The sequence below is a fragment of the Trachinotus anak genome, unplaced genomic scaffold (assembly GCF_046630095.1).
Source record: "Trachinotus anak isolate AG129_WGS33_773 ecotype Australia unplaced genomic scaffold, CSIRO_AGI_Tana_v1 ptg000010l, whole genome shotgun sequence".
Taxonomy (NCBI): domain Eukaryota; kingdom Metazoa; phylum Chordata; class Actinopteri; order Carangiformes; family Carangidae; genus Trachinotus; species Trachinotus anak.
The window spans coordinates 12,748,361-12,767,969 of record NW_027273861.1 but is presented as its reverse complement, the minus strand read 5'-3'; the positions used below and the strand labels follow the sequence as shown (position 1 = coordinate 12,767,969).

General features: G+C 39.2%; 1 protein-coding gene and 1 long non-coding RNA gene across 2 annotated transcripts; one reads left to right on the top strand and one right to left on the bottom strand.

The window, feature by feature from the left end:
• Positions 1 to 367: 367 nt before the first annotated feature.
• On the top strand, positions 368 to 19,004 carry ghrhrl (growth hormone releasing hormone receptor, like). Its single transcript, XM_071487648.1, has 13 exons — positions 368 to 534; positions 8,335 to 8,440; positions 8,905 to 9,012; positions 9,491 to 9,582; positions 10,376 to 10,479; positions 11,430 to 11,562; positions 11,739 to 11,892; positions 13,324 to 13,384; positions 13,728 to 13,797; positions 14,138 to 14,229; positions 15,095 to 15,224; positions 16,465 to 16,506; positions 17,040 to 19,004. Exons 1-13 carry the CDS (start codon positions 481 to 483, stop codon positions 17,139 to 17,141), a joined length of 1,248 nt encoding a protein of 415 aa, XP_071343749.1. The 5' UTR covers positions 368 to 480; the 3' UTR covers positions 17,142 to 19,004.
• On the bottom strand, positions 8,867 to 13,710 carry LOC139627030 (uncharacterized). The gene is made up of 3 exons (XR_011692486.1): positions 13,603 to 13,710; positions 9,486 to 9,554; positions 8,867 to 8,995 (listed from the first exon to the last, which is right to left on the bottom strand). It is a non-coding gene; the product is annotated as an uncharacterized lncRNA (long non-coding RNA).
• Positions 19,005 to 19,609: the final 605 nt, after the last annotated feature.

Below are 19,609 nucleotides of genomic sequence, written 5' to 3'. Positions count from 1 at the left end.
CACACAAGACAAAGTTCTGTGTGTGTGTTTGGCGACACAGTCCGGCTCAGGGAGGCAGAAGGATTCATTCTGAATTTAAAACCACCGGTGTAAAGCTGTACAGCTGTAAAGCGTGCAGACTAAACTAGGAGCTGACTTTTACCTTCAAAATAAAAGAGAAGCATGTCTAATTACAACTGTACATCATTGAGTTAATTAGACTTTAAACTCCCCATCGTAGTGTTGGCGGGACGTCTTTGCGTGTCTATGGATATATGTGAAAAATCATTTATCCACAACTATTTCTTACTGACAGTTCAGGAGCGAGGCTTTTATTATGAAAATAAACAGGAACACCTACGCTGTAGCAGATGTACTTGATAAGCAGTTTTATTCACACCTGGGGGAGAGAGGGGCTCAGCATCCCGTCCTGCTGGAGTGCTGCAGTCTGATTGACGGAGACGCCACGTTGGACTGAGCGGAGGATACTGGACCGTCAACATGTCCTGGCTCCACATCAGAGGGATTTTTCTCACTCTGTGTTTGGCTCCAACCGTGAGTAATTTACTTTTTCCTAATGCGTGTGGATTAAAAAAAAAAAAAAAAAAAGATCATTTCCACATTTAAAACTTGCAGCTTTTTTTAATTTTTTTATTTTTTGTCATTTATTTATTTATTTATCTATTTATTCATTTTTTTTTTTTTTTTTACAAGAAATCGTTAGGTAGTGCAGTTTTTCGTTAATTGAAGAACTGCACTACCTTTTGTACGAATTTCATAGTACAAAAATAGACTCCACACATTATCTTTCTTTTGCCCATTATATTCATCAGTGTGAGCGCCCTGCGCCTGCTGTGCGCACCTGTTCCTGCAGTACTGTGGCTCTTCACGGTGATCCAAAGTATTCATGTAAGCAATGAATGAATGTGAGTACGTGTGTAAACTGAGTGTGTATTTTCAGCGGCCCAATTTATATTAACTGAGTGATTTTGAGACAAACACCACAGTGTTCTCTGTGTGTGGCCATGAATGATCATGACCTTTATATGTGTAAAGGTTTAGCATCTGTCACATTAAATCAAAATCAGTGTGGAGCAGATTTATATTGGATAAAGGGACAAGGTGTGTATGTTTGTGTATGGATGCAAAATGACATGAAGATGTGCCTGTGTGTACTGCATATATAGTCTGTGCATTTGGGTTGTGCGTATATGTAAATATATGCACTGGTTCACTCACTGGTTCCAGTTTACATTGTGGTTCCAAATGTGAATATTTGCTGGTTTCTTTATGTTCTCTATGGTAGTAAAATGAAACTGGGATTTAGACAGATGGTCTGACACAACAACATTTGAATTGCTCACCTTGGGTTCTGGGAAACTGTGATGGACATGCTACTCAATTTTCTCTCATTTTATAGACCAAATGACCTGCAGATTCATCTGTAATAAACTACAATTACCTCCTCGCAATTTAGTGCTTCTGCCAATTGGGCAAATTGCAGGATATATGGTCACAATCTCCCATCTGTTCCTGAGTTACAGCATTTTTGCAGAACACTGTGAAGTTAACCTTTGACCTTTTGGATATAAAATGTCATCACTTAATAATTTTATCCTATTAGACATTTGTGTTAAATTGTGTCATAGTTCGTGTATGAATTATTGATTTAAGGCCAAAAAAGTGTTTTGTGAGGTCACAGTGACCTTGACCTTTGACCTACCAAATTCTAAGTTCATCCTAGAGTCCAAGTGAACGTTTGTGATAATGAAATTCCTTTCAGGCATTCCTGATATGTTGTGTTCACAAGAATGGGATGTATGTTCACAAGAATGTGAGGTCATCTTGACCTTGACCTTTGACCACCACAATCTAATCAGTTCATCTTTGAGTCCAAGTGAACATTGTGCAAAATTTGAAGAAATTCCGTCAAGGCGGTCTTGAGATATTCTGTTCATGAGAATCGGATGGTTGTATGTACGCAAGGACAACCTGAAAACATCCAGCTGTAGCTGTCGTGGAGGCATAAAATCACTAGTTTAGCCCTGATGCTAACGAACGCTGTTATTATCTGTGATTTACTATTGTTTTATTACTTTCTTGTACTCATTTATTTACATTTTGGAGACTGATGTGCCTGTGTGTGCGTGTGGATCGTGAGGTTTTGCTGTAGGTAAAGTGTCTATGCATTCATGTCTAAAACATTTATGCAAAAAGTATGAAATTTTTGTTTTTCATCTGTTGAATGCCATACACACACACACACACACAGCACACACACACATTGTGGAGTAAGTTTAATTCACTATTGAAATCAAGACAGTGAAAAACCATTTAGATGACACAGAATGAGTTTTGTATGCTGATATTACTCCTCTATTTATCATTTGGGCCAATCAACTGTGAGGATGCAAGACAAGGCAACAAACCGTACCCATGTATTCACATTCACACGCTGACTCTCACAACAGCTTTTCTCTTAATCGACATCTTCATAGGAGTATTATTACATGGCCACCTCGCTAATTTCCATAACAGGATGGAAATATGAGAAGCAGGCAAACGGGTGGTATGATGATCAGCGAGGCAGAGAGAGAATAGGAGCAGGGCAGACACTCATCACCACGTCCCACTTCATTCTATTCTCTTTCACTGCTCAGGACTGCAGAGAATGATAATGAACTACAGGGATCCGTAGAACACACACACACACACACATTTAAAAGTACTTTATGGCAGGTCTCTAGTCTTCTGAATGTCAATATAACCCGAACCACACAGAAAAAACAACAAACAAAAAAGAAAGAAAGGAAGACAAAGAGAAAAATCATAATTCTTTTTGGCTTTGTAATGTCCAAACTAAATTCACTCCACAAGCAGGCAGCAGCTGGACTGCTTAATTGGAATTCTGTGCAGCTGATTAGCTTAGCCTAGCACTGACTGGAAATGGGAAAACAGCAAGCTAAATGACAAGTTATAAATGCAGAACCATGAGGTAGTGTGTCACTTCACCCCACCATAAAACCTAGATTTAATCTTTTTACACAATTAAAAAAAAAAAAAAAAACAACACAGATTGAACAAACAAGATATAACATGGCTATGTTCGAAAGTCTGCCTGCTAGCATCTCTAATTCTCATAAATTAACACAGTATGTCCAGTGACTAAATATAAAGATGGAGCATGTGTCTCCACTTCCTCCCACTATACAAAAACAAAGCCAAAATACAGAGCGTTGCCACCTTGCACTGGCGTCGTCATTCGGAGCCAGTGTCTGTTCAGTAGCGATCAGGGAGTGCAGCCTCAGTATTGAGGTCCCGCTTTACCCAATCGAGTCACTCACAGATCAGTCAGTCATGACGTTACACTTCCACTGTATAGCATCAAATAAGTGAACACCTGAACGTACATCGGCGTCATAAGAACTACCTAAAAAGGCAGAAATCCATCTTTGGAAAAGATGTGACAGGGACTTTGATTTTTAACGGTTTGCTGGATTATGTCACACACAAGATACGACAGGTTCTATTTAATTAGTGAGCATAGAGGAAGAAAAAGAGGGAGGCAGATTTTGTTAGCTTTGGACGGAGCTAGGCTTCTTGTTTGCCCTTTTTTTTCTGTCTCTGTGCTAAGGTTAGCTAACATCCCCTGGCTCCCGCTTCACGTGTAGCATTCAGTTATGACACTTCTACTAAACTTCTCGTGTGTCTCTCGGCTACAGAGCGAGTCAGTGTACCTCCCAGAATGTCAAACAATTTCTTCACTATCTAAACTTGGGAGACTAACTGTGTTTGTGCTCTCTTTGTGATTGACTGAACATGTTTTATCTTTTTATACTGTTCCAGAGTACCATGGCTGCTGTGTGATAGTACACCTTGTTCACTGTTTAAAATAGAAAGCAACATCTGCAAAGTGAGCCCAATCCGATGGCCCCTTTCTGGGTAGTTAGTGGATAATGGGCTTCACCTCTCAGAGAACATTTTTACAGCAGACTGCACACTACCCTGGCAGTGTGAAGGGGACTTTGGCTTTGCATTTAGTTTCATGGCTCATATTACCCAGACTTACCTTATGAACCCCCCCCCCCATCTCTCTATCTCCCTATCTCTATCTCTGTTTCTGTCTCTTAAATGCAGCGCAGTGTCTCACTTTATCCCATCGTGCAGCTGAAATGCACGTCATGCGTCCTCAGGGCTTGTAACCACCAAGTCTTGACTCTCTCTTTATCCCTCACCCCCTGCCACTCAAAGCTTTGCCCGCTTCCTCCCAACTGGATGCCATTCTTACGTAGAATAAAATGTCTTCGCCGCATCTCCTTTGCATATAAACAGGGAAGCCGTGTGCGGTACATGACCCCCATTGGACATACGGTGTGCGATTTAGCTGATGCTTTTTGTCTAGTGCTTAATGGTGAAATGAGCGCATACATCTTTCTGCTTTGAATATAAGTGCCACATCCCCTGGTGATTCAATGTTCAACCGGTGAATTATAACAACACAATCACAGTTTAGCAGAAGATAATATACCGCTGTATCTGCATACATGTGAAAGACCTTGAATCACGCACTGCAAACTCTCATTGTTCTCAATTCACTTTCCCTGCAGGAGCCAAAGTAGACCATTTTTTTCATGCGTCCCCCGCCTGCCTTTGAACAGGAAGAGGAGTAATTGCTGCGTAAATTGCACAATAACACCTCTCATTAGAGTATTAGCATTGCATTAGGAACAAAGAGGACTGGTAGCGAATTTGCTCGGGTTGCTTCCAACGCGTCCATTCATTGATGGTGATAAGAGCTTGCATATTTTCGCAACTTACTTAAAGAACATGGGGGAAAACATTGTTCAGTCCAACAACTGTCAGGAGAATTTTGTTCACTTCCAACTAGTTTTCTGTATTATGTTTATGCTGTAGATGTTTTTGCCATAGCTAAAGCGGCGGCAGTCACTACAGTGGCTCGTTATTCAGCACAAACACAAGCTTTGGCAGACTATCATTATTTGTGCGTGTGTATGTGTGTGGATAGGAGAAAAAGGGCTGAGATAAATGATTGCATTGCAGAAACAGAAATAAAAATATTTGGTATATTTCAAACCAGTTTCACTACTATACCTATTCTCAGAGGAATTTAAAGCTACATTATTCCTGATGTAACTCAGTGTGTTATCTCAAAGGTCTTTTTTATCTACATGCATGACTGATATTGGAAACATTTCTCAACATGTTCCTTCAAAGAAATTCATTTGTTTAAATCTAAATGTGTATCCCTGTTTTTATAACAAGGAAATCCCTTTAAATCCCCTCCATCATTTTATTTCACTGTTCTTTTACGATTAGAAGCTGCCTGTTTGTGCACTGCTAATTTACTAACCATTTGGCATTTTACCTCTGCTTCCAAAGCAATTTAGAATTGTTCCTCAGGATTGGTACAACAACCCTGAAAGCCAAATCCTTTTTTTTTTACCAATAACATAATACCCTCACTCAGTTCCAATCAAAGCACTGCTTTGATCGTAAAAAGCTGTCTTTGCAATGCAAAGCTCAGTTATGTAATTTCTTGAAATGGCTCCTGGTGGGTTTGTATGGGAGCAGATGTTGCTGTTTCCCCCTCAGAGAAACTCATAGATCTTTTTAATGGATATGTTGATACCTCAGACTGAGTTTGTCCTATTGGATGACACTCAGAAAGCTGGCGAGAGGGGGAAATCAGCATTCTCCAGAGGCAGCGTTTGTGGTCCCAGAGGAATTTAGCTTCAGAAGCTTCTTTCATTAAGAGTTTACTTGCATCATGTCACAAAGAGACTAATTTTCCCTTTGGTCTTTCCAAATGAGATGGAACTGAGCTGAGACAGGGACAAAAGTCTGTGCAATATGCCTATCAGTAACACAAATGGCTTTATTATTAGCTGCAACAAAGTGTCTAGCATTGCCTTCACTTTGTGAGTCTGTTTGTGTGTCATCATGGCAAAATGTGGTCCTGGAGACACCTACTGTAGCGGAAACTACCACTGAGGTACTTTGGCAGGTGCTTATATGTCTGTCTGTGGACAGATTTGTATCACTGTGATAGTGTCACAACCTCTAAGATACAGTGATGAAACTTTACAGGTGTGTATTTGAGATCAAAATGAAGGCCGAGTTTAAAAAATGTGTATTGTCCAACCCATGAGTACTCTGTACTGAGTACTAAGTGCTCATGTAATAATGTAGAAATGACTAGGCATCGTGGCTGGTGTGACCGCCATCGCACAATGGTCTCTATGAAGGCTGTTCCTGCGAACTGTTGTGTGGTCCTGGTGTGTTTTATTAAATGTGCATCTTCTGAAATGAAAGGCACAACACACACAAGAGCCTTAAAGTAACTCAGCCTGGGGTGAAACAAGATGCTACATATTCTCAAAATTTTGGAGATGGAGGGGCGCCATGATTACATGCATGCCTATAAGTACCTCCTTTTCTTCTTTTTTCTTCTTTGGTCTTGTTTTTTGTCCATGTGCTCCCCTCTGATTCTTTTTAACACACACACACACACACACACACACACACACACACACACACACACACACTGCTCTCATTCGTTCTGACATTACAATGTGCCTCACACTTGCCTGGACAAAGATGTCTTCAACGCCCATGCAGAGAAAAAGCCTTTGCTTAAACCAGGAAAAAAAATTAAAGATGTTTTCCTTATTTAAAGCAAATTCTGCACCAGAATAAAATTGTTACAGTTCTTTTCAAGTCAATAACAGTATCATTAAAGTCATTAAACAGAGGGCTGCAGTGATGAGCATGAATGAATCATTTCCAAAATGCCAGCACTTGCCTAACAGCCTTTATGCCCAAGAAAATAGAATTCAAAGTACCATATGAACGCAGATATTATATGACGTCAAAATCTAGGTAAATTGAAAGGAGAAGATAGATATTTCAATTGCAAAACCATGACCATGCAAGTTATGTCATCAGGAAACACACTGTTACAGTATGTTGTCAAGCCTAACAAAACAAGACTCAGCCTGCTGCTGCTCTGACCTTTAAATTCAGACCACTTAAGTTCACTGGACGCATGAAATAAAAAATAAATGCCACTTGAATTTCACCCATGGTGGTTTAGCCCATCCAAACAAGATAATCCACTCATCACCAGCCGTTTCAGTAGGTACAGAGATATAACGACTTTAATAGAATGTTTATTTCATAAAATTGGGAGCTTCATATTTTTATTGTGATATTAGTAAAAAATATGATAAGAATGAAATACATTTTTACCCTCAGTTGGTTTTTGTTATAGTTGAGAACTTTTCCACTTGGTACCTGAAGGCACTATAATGTTGATTTGATACCTGAGCTCATTTGTGCTGTGAAATGTAGGAGTAGTGAGGAGTAGCAATGGACTGTATGAAGCTGACCTTAGAGTCTAATACCAGGCCACAAAGCCGCAGTGTATACTCTGAACTCGGCGCTGGCCTGCCCTGCCACTTCTACCCTTTACTTCAGCATTCTTGTCATCTGGAAACCCCTCACTGACCATGGATATTATTCATTCTGCTTCCCCATATTTATTACCCATGCTTAACACAGAGCACAAATGTTTACACGTTTTCACAAAAGTTGCATGGCCATATAAACTTTTATATACTTTTTGTAAATATACTATAAATAACAAGCATTCACTGGCTCAGACTGAGTTCAATATCAGCGCGCTCTGAGCTACACATTCACTCACAGTTTTCAGGTACAGCTAAAAGGATAATTACAACAGAGTCATGACACTCTGGTCCTCTTTGCTGTGTTTCCTCCATCCACCCTCTCTCAGTGTTAACCCTCCTACATCTACCCTACATCAACCCTTTTGTTTCTCGGAAACAAGATGTTCTTATTTGTTTTAGTCCAAGATAAATGTCAGGTCCAAGTCCAATTCAAATGCACTTACTCTATTTTTATTTGACATTGGGAAACAGAGTGATGAACAAGGGCAGACAAACACAAGAATCTCTGAGTGGCATTACATGGATAGAGTGCAGAGTTGAGACAATCATCTATCTCTTTGGAGACACATTCATTGAATTAATTTTCTGAGCTTCCGCTCTCTGTGCACTGTAGTGAGACACTTTTTTGGTTAGTGCCACTAACGGAAATTGTGCATTTTGCCAAAAGGTTAGATGGAGAGCACTTCCCGAAAAAGACACATTGTCCTATTGAACTGCAATTCTTTTTTTATTTCTTCAGATGAAATGCCGTTTCATGTAATTACAGACTGAGCGGCCACCAAATCCTTTGCCTAAATGCCTGTATATATCTAACAGAGCATCCTTTCCTTCTATTCTTCCTTCCCTCCGTCTTTCCTACCTCTAGGCTTTATCGACCCTGCATCCTGAATGTGAGTACATATTTCAGCTGGAGAAAGAGGAGCGTCACTGCCTTCAGTACATTTCAGCGCAGGCCAACAGAAGCCACGAAGGTGTCTTTTCCATTTTAAAATCACTCTGTACCAGTAGCAAATGTTCACATTACGTGTAAGAGTCTAGGCTGGAATCAAGTATCATCAGTTGTCAGGACAGATTTTTGATGGCATCTCAACTGCAGAATGAAAACCCACTTGGTGATCTATCACTGTGATGCATCTCTAGAGGAGGCCATTAAGGATAGTTATATAAGGATTTATGTATGTAATCTATCTAAGATAAAGGTCTTGCTTGGAGATCTAGCGTACTCCCTCATTCTTGTCTTAACAGTGTACACAGAGGCGGATGTTATGGCTTTGAAAAATGTTGGGAATATTGTGCATGATACACCCCATTTACCTCTGCTGTATCTCCATGAGTATATATTTAAACTGCACGCACTTCTGGTGGCAGTGCATGACAGCATGTATAAATTGGTGTTTATGAAATTTCTTTCTCCTCCGAAACCTCCTCTGAAAAGGTTGTCGGCCATTCTGGGATGGAGTTGTCTGCTGGCCTCATGCCGTCATTGGAGAAACGGTCGTCCGAGGTTGTCCTGCAGTCTTCTCCCTCTTCAAAAACAACACAGGTGAATAAAGGATCACATAGTGAAAGCGGAAGGTGACAGGCGCAGGGTTTCAGGCTGAGATAATGATGATAGCAGTGTGTCTACTAGTGAGGTGAAATTAGGCTAAATTGACATTCAAATGAAAGCAAATGGTGTGTTTTTGTTTATTGATTTATTTATTCATTTGATCATTTATTTACTCATTTGTTTTGACATTAGGCATCCATGTGTACTTGGGTTTCAGGTTTTCACCATATTATTAAGCTCCATGTCGAATATATCAGAGCTTTCAGAAAAGTCTTTTATCCTAATTTAGCATGTTAGCAGGCTTACCTATTTCTATTAGCATTAAACACAAAGTACACCTGACAATGTCATTAGTTTTGCAGGTATTTGGTTGTATATTACTATAATATTTTTCTCTCTATAATGATTCTAATGTGATGTTAATCTCTTCATGGCTGAGTTGAATTCTTGATCTCTTTGCCTTTCACCTCAGGTTCAGTGAGCCGTAACTGCACCAGTGGAGGCTGGTCCAGGCCCTTCCCACCGTACCACATTGCCTGCAGTGTGGAAGATGACATTCCTGAGGTGAGATTTACTGGGGCAAGGCAGACACAGAGGTCAGAGAGGGGAACGAGTGACTGTAGAATGAGAGTGCAGAGGTCAGGGTGAGAATTAGAGGGAGGGGGAGATGCAGCAGGGAAAACACCCTGTTTCACCTTCAGAAACACAACACAACAAATAAGCTCAATTTAAAAAGAAAAATGTACCGTGTTTCAAGAGGTCCTTCTTTAAAACTTTTAGTGTAGTCAGTCAGACTGTAATGAAGTGACAATGCTGCTCATACACCTGCTTCTCTCTGAGTAGTTGAGATCCAGATATATAGGCTTACTGGTTCACTGCCTCTCAAGAGTAGAAAAGACAGTATATTCAAACATATGTACATCATGTGAAAATACTTCTGCAACTCAGTAAGTGAATCGAATGTCAACCATCAGGGTGATGGCTGAAATTATTAGAATGGTGCTTAAGAGAAAACTATACAGAGGATCTTTTGTCCGGAGTTGAAGTCTTCCACAAGCAAGGGAGGACAGTAATATGTTAAAAGTTTTAATGTTATTGTAATTAAATAGCTTTTTCATGTGCTTTTGAATTGATGCAGTCGTCCAGTCTTACTGCCATTAGACTAGAATAGAAAAAAGCTTTCTTGCAGTTATTCTGCAGGCATGTCTTCAGTACAGCTGAGTCTCAAGCTAGTCTGCAATTTTGTCTTATTTTGAGACATTACATTCATTTTGAAGCCTGACAGCATTTTGAAAAGCTTTGATATTTGAGTATAACACCCTTTTACACAAAATGTTCTTTCTCATCTTGCTTTCAGAGAGAAGAGTCCTACTTTGCCACTGTGAAGCTGATATATACCATCGGCTACAGCGTATCTCTAGTGGTGCTGGTTGTTGCTGTGTTGATCCTGTTGCTTTTCAGGTGGGAACAGAGAGATGAAATACGTTCAGACAGAATTTGAAGTGTGACCAGTGCATGGTAAATTTAACGTATGTTCATTTACCACAGAGAGCCAAACAATAGCAACCACATCAACATTGCTGACATTGCTATCCCTGCGCTTAAAAGGTGATAGCACTGACACCCTACACCTCATTCAGGTGTAGTAGGCTATTTATTAAAAAATATGTCACAAAATATCACTTTCTTGTTGAGAGTTAGACTAGTTTGATACCACTCTCTTGTCCGTACGTCAGCTTGAGCAGAAACAGCTGACCTGGCTTTGGTCTGTCTAAAGTCTCGTAAAATCGAACTAATTATGGGGTTAGAATATAATATAACATACATATACAGACAAATATAAAAACAATAAGTTTTGGTTTTATCTGGACTTGTTAAGTTCTTAGCTACTTGCTAGCAGGCTAATTGCCGAAGCCAGCTAATCCTGCTGGCTCTCGCCTCATATTTAGCACACAGACATGAGCGTGTCTTCTCGTCTTCTCATCTTACTCTCCTCAAGAAAGCTGATAATCTACATTTCCCAAAATGTCAAACTAACCTTTTAAGGAAGAAGTCTGATATTTCATTTAACTTCATTATTTCATTTTAGAGCATTAACTCTGAATAGCCCAAATAAAACTAAAACTAAATTGCCATGCAAAAAAAAAAAAAAAGATCATAATTTTCCCCTCCTCCGAAAATGTCTTGCTTGCTGCTTCTTTCTCGTATCCTTCACCTCTCAGCTCCGTTATTGTCCATCTTGGAGTTTGACACAGTGTCAAGGGTCTCATCACACTCACACACCCAGCCCTCAGGGTCATTGGGTTAATAGAACTGAGAACGTGTAGAAACACAAAACCTCTTTATTAAAGTTTTCTTTTTCTCCTGCCCTGACTAACCAAAACTAACATGTTTGCCTATTTTTTCAACAGGAAGCTACGTTGTGCCAGGAACTTCATTCACATCCAGCTGTTCATTACGTTTATCTTAAAAGCTGTGGCGGTGTTCATAAAGGACGCTACTCTGTTCTCAAGTGACGACATCAACCACTGTACCCTCTCCACAGTAAGATAAGGATATTGAGGACAAGAGGTTCTTAGCTGTATTAAGAAAATCCCCTGGGCAGATCTCATATTTATGCATCGCACTCATCACATGTTGTTTGCATTTCTCCTTTCTCATACTAATTCCTCCTCACAATTAGTTCTCTGTCCTTTCCCTTCCTGTTTTTTTCTGTCCAGTTTGCCTGTAAGAGCTCCGTGGTCTTCTGTCACTACTGTGTAATGGCAAATTTTTTCTGGCTCCTGGTGGAGGCGCTCTACCTAAATTCCCTGCTGCTATCCTCCTTCTATCACAGCCGTCGATGCCTGTGGGGCTTCAGCCTGCTGGGTTGGGGTGAGAAACTTTGACATGCAGTTTCCCCGACATTTGCTATGCTGAGCTGCAGACTACATTTGAAGAGTTTGGGTTTGGTTCCAGTGTGAAAGATCCGATATGATACTTCATCCCACAAAAAAGAAAAATATGTGTAACAGAGTTCATTGCAAGATGCCTGAAATGTTTTTGGAGTGCAGAGACTGTTCTTCTTCGAGTGCACAAATGCATGTGCTGTGTCATTTGTAGTCTCAAGTCTATCACAGTCGCATATGGTGTGGAACACAACTCATTATTTTGCAAACTAGCCATACTTGCTATACCAAGTGTCATGACCTCAATCGTGAAACAAGTACACCGAATTAAATGAGGATTTTTGTGAATATGTAATACAAGGTGCCCTCTGGTAATGCTGCTATATCTTGGGTAAATTAAAAATCAGACTGTCAGCTTTGCAGTTTCAATGTTATGACATTTACTTTATGTCTCCACAGGGTCACTAACTGAAGAGTTTAATTGAATCTTTGACCTTTATTACTGCCAACTAGCATTAAATTCCAAACATATTGCCAAGATTCGGTATATAATACCTACCACTCTCATTAGGTCGTGCCAAGGGGCCCACAATCACAAATTAAGAGCCACACACACACACACACACACACACATAGAAACACACTGGAATATGCATTGTCCTCGATAATCAGTTGACTGATTTAAGATGTGTTCTGTTCAAATCCTGGTGCTGCCACACCAGATCCCGATGAAGGCTTGAATAATAAAACTCATCCATTCCAGTCCAGTCACCCTCATCCTGCCTAATCAGGCAATAATAATGTAAACAGAACATGTCAAGTGTAGAGTATATAGTGGTTTCACAGAAATATTGAGATGAACAATTGAAATAGTTGCCTTCCATTTGAGGCTCATTATGGTTCTGTATTTTAAAGGGCTTTAGGGACAAGAAGAAGCAGATAGACTGCCATCAGCTAACATCTGCAGCTTATTATTTGAATACAGCCAGAAACTCTCCCGGCTCAGTGGCATCAATTGTAATTACCAAAGTGAATTAAAGTTTACAACCCTGTGGTAGTCACCACCATTTTATTTGATCATGTTTGTGGGTTGAATGTTTATTCGAAAATGTTGTTGCTGATTTCTTAAAAACCTGAATTAAATGAAAAAGGTCAGTGCAATACAATCACAGGCACTCACTGCAACTTTACTTGCCAAGTACAATGAACGAAGAGATATTTGTTTTAGTGGAAGAAACTGATGCGATCGTCCACATATTGTACATGTATACTGCTATAGCCTCTTAATTAATGCGTTTGAGTTCTTGCTGCCAGGATCAGTGCATGTATTAGAAGTTGATATTCAGCCAGCAGGTTCACACACTGGTAACTGTCTAATTATGATTTATTATAATTATTGTTTTCTGCCATTCCACAGGTGTACCTGTGGTCTTCATCATCCTGTGGATCGGATCCAGGGTTTATTTTGAGGACACAGAGTTTGTATAAACATCTACTATCATTTCCATTTCCACAAGCTCATTTATTTCTCGTATAGATTTCCAGCAATCCGAAGTAAGGAGTGCAACAGCTAAAACCACAATGAAGCACTATAGCATGTTACTAAAATTATTTCATCACATTTGACACGGAAATAAACTTACTTTATGTACTTAACTTTAAAATACATTTATAATTGCAATCATTGTGTACTCACCCTATTTGTTGCTTGTTAGGAGATTATTTGTATTCTACAGTCAGATGAAGTCATTATCCATCACCCTGGAAGAGAACTTGCACAGATTGATTAAAGTGCACCTTTCAAAACGTCTGTCCACACAGATGCTGGGACATCAATGAGGACTCGCCCTACTGGTGGATCATCAAGGGGCCAATTGTTGTGTCTATAGCGGTAAATACCCCCATTGTGCTGAAAAGAACTAATTGATGGACCCTTTATTATGCACCTAGCAGATTACAAATTGTTATGCAGATGGTTTGTTTACTTTCCTTTTCAAGGTGGTTTCTGAGAAAGGATTTGAAAAAACTTCTTTTGTGTACATTAGAACAACAAGCCAAAAAATGTCTTCACAGCAGTCAGGGCCAATTACACACTCGGCTGCCCATGTTGTCGCCATGACTTTGAATAATTGAGATGTAAACAACATTTGATGTAAAACCTGTCAACACTCTAGCCCATTAAAGCTGGAGATTATTTTTTAATTTTACATTCTTGTTTTTTATATCAACAGGTCAATTTTATGCTCTTCATGAACATCATCAGAATCCTCATTCAGAAGCTCAATCCTCGCCTGATTCAGTTCAATAACTCCTCTCAGTACAGGTAATCCTTTAGCTGCAGACACAGTTGTAGGCACAACATGAGTGACTGAACTCTGCAGTGATACTGTATCTTCAGCTTTAGTCGGTACTGCATTTTGAATACTGAAGAAGAAGGAGGCGTTCATTTTATCCAGAATTTACCACTCTTTAAGGTTTGAGATTGGCTTTTATCAAATGCAGCTTTCATCTTTTCCTGATACAGTCTTGCATTTTCAAAGTTTCGTCTGTTTATCTTAAACTGTCAAACTTTTTTAGCCTAATAGGCAGATTTGGAAATACTTTCTTATTCTCTCTGATACCTCTCCACTCTGATATGTAGACACTTTACTGTTGGGAAAGATGTGAGTTGTGCGAAAACTGCTGATACACCACAGTGGGAACACTGTGTGTATAATTCATTCAGTCACCAGTGAACCACAAACTACTCAGTCTGGCCACGTCTACCTTTCCACTTCCCAAGTGGCTTATCAGAATTTCTAATTGAAATAGGCTCACTAATTGACTGAAAGTGTTCAGCTGCATCATGCATATCTAGATCTTATAATAGACATACCAAAGGGAAGTTAAGTGATGCTTGCACCAGCTAGATTAACATGTTCCCCTACCCATACAAAATAATAGTACCTCCGTACTCACATATTAATATCCCCACTATGAATCATGCACCTGCCAATACCTTTCCACTCACAAACAAAGCTGATGTTAAAACTGACGCACACACAAGTATCCTCTTGACTGACATCTGATAATTCGCTTGACTGTATGAATGAGGCTGTCCAGAGCAGCAGACAGATAAGATATGCAAAAAATGGCACCTTCAAGTAGCTTCACCTCCTGCATCTTGTTTCTTTGCTTGTGTGCAACAGACGCCTGACTAAGTCCACCCTCCTCCTCATCCCTTTGTTTGGTACTCACTACATGTTCTTCAATTTTCTGCCCGACTACTTCAGTGTTAACCTGCGCCTCTGTATCGAGCTCTGCATGGGATCTTTCCAGGTACACACACGGACTGCATAGTATAAGCACTCAGTATTCTGACAGCAATATTTTTTTATGCTCAAATACCCTGAAAACTAACACACTCACAATGTAATCAGATCAGTGACCATGGGAGTAAATCCAATCTATCAAATTAAGTTCATCTAATTTAGACAATATCCTTAATAAATTAATTCTTCGCATTACATGATATTTGTAATTCAATTAGGTTTGGATTTGCTTTGCTTTCTGCACTTTTATACAAATTTCGTGCATTAATGAATGTTGCATTTACGTGTTACAGATTACAGATGTGTAAACAAGATGTTCAGAGGAAAGGTTTTGACATTTCAACTTGTTTGCACTCCAGACATCTAATGTAAAAAGGCTTTACTTAGGCACAGCTGTGCACTGATCCAAATGCTAACGTCAGCATGCTAACATACTCACAGTGCTAAGGTGCTGATGTTTACCAGGTGTGATACTTTCCATGTTCATCATCTTAATTTAGTCTGGTAACAGTTGCTGATTACCATAAAATGCAATGTACAGCTGAAGCTAACAGAAATATCATTAGCTTAGGAGGTAGAGCTTGGCTAAAAAGAGTATCAGATTTATTATTCATTTCTTATTCAATAACATTATTGAAGCTAAACACTAGTTATATTCTTGAAATACCTTTATAAAGACTTATTAATAAGTTCATTAGTGATAAAGGGCTTAGCCATAATGGAATGTGAAGGAATCTTGGGACATGGTTTTTGGATCTGCCAGACACATGGGGAAGACAAATGGCTTCCTCCACTTTATGTCACATCTGGCACAAGCTGGTGTGCCAGCCAGCTCCCCAAATTGGATTTTGTTCTTGTATGCTGTCCTGTTGAGAATTCAGGGCACAGAGGTGTGAAATAAATCTGAAATCTACAAGTCACAACAGTGTCCATTTAGCTGTAACACAGGCAATGTTTTCAAAAATAGGGATGAAACAGCTAAGACCAATTTTACGGTGTTCTGCATGTTTTAGCGTAAAGTTAAAGGGAATGGCAGCAGAGTTTACAGTTCACAGAGATAATGCATGGTTTAATTTGAGGCCTGTGTGAGCAAAACATAATAGATTGTCCTAACCTTGTTTTAATTCTCATTCTTCAGCCTATCAGTTCTCATTTCTGCCTGACATTTACCTGTCTCCACACAAACAACCTTTTAATAATGTGGACTATTCCTGACTGTTAATGATTAAAACCATCTCTCTTAACAGGGGCTCCTTGTAGCAATTCTCTATTGCTTTCTCAATCAAGAGGTCAGTACACGGCACACACATTGAACAAATCACACAGATAATTTACAGCTCTCTGCTGCACAATAAACCTGTGCACCCAGATCAGATGTCAGCAAGGGGGAAGGGCTTAGAGTCCTCAGGGTTTAAACACAAAACAATCTGCCACTTCTCTCCTCATGGCGTAAATGAAGGACCCTGAGCCCATATTATGTAACCACCAAGATTAATGTGAGGCCAACCCCAGTCAGTCTGAGGGCAACACCAGTCTGTGTTTTACATTCACCACAAAATAACTCAGAGCCCATGTTCATCTGTTTGGTACTTTAGGACCCCTCAGGTAATACTTGGAAGTCATTAAATTATCAAAATAATGGATTCATTCATTTGATCTAAATCTAAATTCTCTTGTAGATAAAAAAGAAAAAGGAATTCATAGTTGTGGTTTATCAGTTATTATTTTTCTGATCCCACTTGAAATGTATGATCTCTAATCCTTCCAAGGTTTCATTGAAACCCCAGTAATACACTGAACGATACCTTACTGTGTTTGACAGGTCCAGAAAGAGGTCCACATGCAGTGGCTGAGGTGGCGGGAGAGGAGCTACGGGGTTGTGCCGCCTGCTGCAAAGGGCAGCCAGATGGACACGCCCTTCTAGAGTGTCCTGATATACTGTACTCTCACAGAGGATTGCTTCTGTGGGCGTCATCATCTCTAATGGGCTGTACAGTACACACAGTACCAGCGGTTTTCATCCATGTACCATCAAGTCTTGAGAATCTGTAAGTTTTCATTCCAAACTCTATGGCGTAGTGTTTCAGTGGCTGCACTCCTTCAGCCAGAACCAGAAAATTGAGGTGAACTTTCCAGTGGAGAATGATTGCGAAATCCCATGACATACACACAATATTTCAAGCCAGCTCCTGCCAATTTCATATGCATTTAGCCAAAGGGCATGGTGGCAACAAATTTGGAAAAGCAGCTTTTAGATTTGCTTGGAGGCCTCACTGGTCAAACTAAAGAGTGATCATTTTGCTGAGCCTAAGAATGATCAGTTAGTAATTAAACGGACTCATTGGATATTGGTTTTAACCAACACAACTACTCATTATCTTGTCCCATGTACATATCAATGCACACCATGTAGATGCTAGAATAAGATACAGCACAGTGTGTTTGATTCCATTTATCATAGATGCTTTACATGCGATATTTCAGATGGATTTGATCTTACGAGGCTGTAGCCTGCTGCTAAGTGACGCACAAATGATTCATCCCTCAGCTGACTCACAAGACAATTAAAATTGGCTATTATGAATGATTTTCACATTATTCATTATAACATTATGTTACATAATTCATATTATATTATTCCTATTATCTCAAGCCTGTGAGAAGCACTGATTGATAGGTATGACTTGTTCAGCCCAGGCATAGATGTGCTTTAAGTTTCATTAAACTTTCTTGTGATCTTTGTACTTTGATTTTTTATTTTTTTTTGGATAAAAAAAGGGATCAAGGTAAAAATTGAATACTTCTATTGATAGTGTTGTTGTGTAGTGCAGTTAAATCCGTTTGTGTACCTGTGTGCTTTTTGGTTTTTGGTTGGAATGAAAAGCTGTACTGTGTTGAGCTTTGATGGCACATTGTTGAAAGCCACTCCACTGTATATTTTAAAGGTTAAAGCTAATGCAATGTGTTCTGTCATTTCATGTGGTCCACTCCGTTTATATAAAACAAATCTCTGCATTACTTACTGCCATCTCAGATAAAGCACAGGACTGAAAAACATGATCAAAAGCCAGATTACCGTAATCATTTTACATGATTTAATACCAGTATACAAATGTATACTAATAATGTAAAATAATAATGTAATATAAAACTGGAAACACAATTGCCAGATTTTTTTCTTCGATCTCTTTATGTGGGATAAGCAGATCAGCTTTTGTATTTCGCTTTTGTAATATTTATGTGTTATAACTTTAACATTTCATCAAGATTAAAGGTTAAACAAAATACTGAATTACTACCCAGTTCTGTACCATCCACAGTCATCTCGTAACAGCGATGTTTAAATGAATACGTCTGCCTTAAACTGAATGGATAAACTTGTCGATGTCACATTTCCCTCCTGTAGCATTAGCGTGTTGCTGCTTTTCCTGTGCCTCTTTCTGTGAAGTTTTATGCCTTGTAAAATAACAGGTTTCACTCATCCTCATTATGGCTCTCTGTAACTGCCTTTACCAGGGAGGACAACACCAGCTGGCAGCTTCAACATGTTGAATCAGCGATAAAAGCTAAAGTCATTAAAGTCATTGTGGCTACATGTGATGCAGATGCAGTCTTGATACAATACATGCTGATACTGGAATTGTGTTTCTTTATAAAATACTTAAGGGAAAAGCAATGTTCATCACTTGAATCTTAAAGAAGCTCTGTATTTAATAAAAACAGTATGAAGGGTTTTTTTTTTCTTTCTTGCTTCATATGGAAAGTCTTAATAAATCTTACTCTTTAAGGGACATTTGTGAAATTTGTCTTTTTTTATTAACAGTAGCCAATTCATTTAAGTGCACATTTTGGACAAATGAAGTTATTTCAAGGCATGTGCCTATTTTCAGTTTTATTGTTAAGCTAGATGTTAAATTGAAATTTTAAGAAAGAAAAAAGAAGCCACAACCACAGCTATGACCTTTCTAAGGTTTGGTTTGCTGTAACTTGTGACATGTAATGAAGCTTCCACAGCTGTTTAGTGAATGTCTCTCTGGATAGCATCCTGTAAATGCCAAAAATGTAATCCCTGGTTGACACGTTTTTGGCAAACATTTATACATAAAAACTTACATTTGGCTAGATGGCTCCAGTGTTTGGTTTTACAACATCTGGACAGAAACGTGCACTGATATGACGCAAGTTTGGCTTCGTAGATGAAAACTTACCAATGAGTCAGTCAAGGTGTGGTCAAAGATGGCAAGCCATATAAAGAGCTATGATGCCTGAATGGTTTTATTTTTTCAAAGAGGTGTGAAATAGGCTATTAAATCAAGACGACCAAGATTGTGTCATTTGGTCCACCCACTCTGACAATGATGTGTACTCAAAGGTTTTTCCCATCAGGCAGGA

Excerpts from the sequence above, each read along its gene's own strand:
- ghrhrl (XM_071487648.1), top strand. The coding sequence starts at position 481 with ATGTCCTGGCTCCACATCAGAGGGATTTTTCTCACTCTGTGTTTGGCT. Across the intron at positions 9,013-9,490 it reads CCTCTTCAAAAACAACACAG|GTTCAGTGAGCCGTAACTGC; the intron begins GTGAATAAAGGA and ends CTTTCACCTCAG. Across the intron at positions 10,480-11,429 it reads TTGATCCTGTTGCTTTTCAG|GAAGCTACGTTGTGCCAGGA; the intron begins GTGGGAACAGAG and ends TTTTTTCAACAG.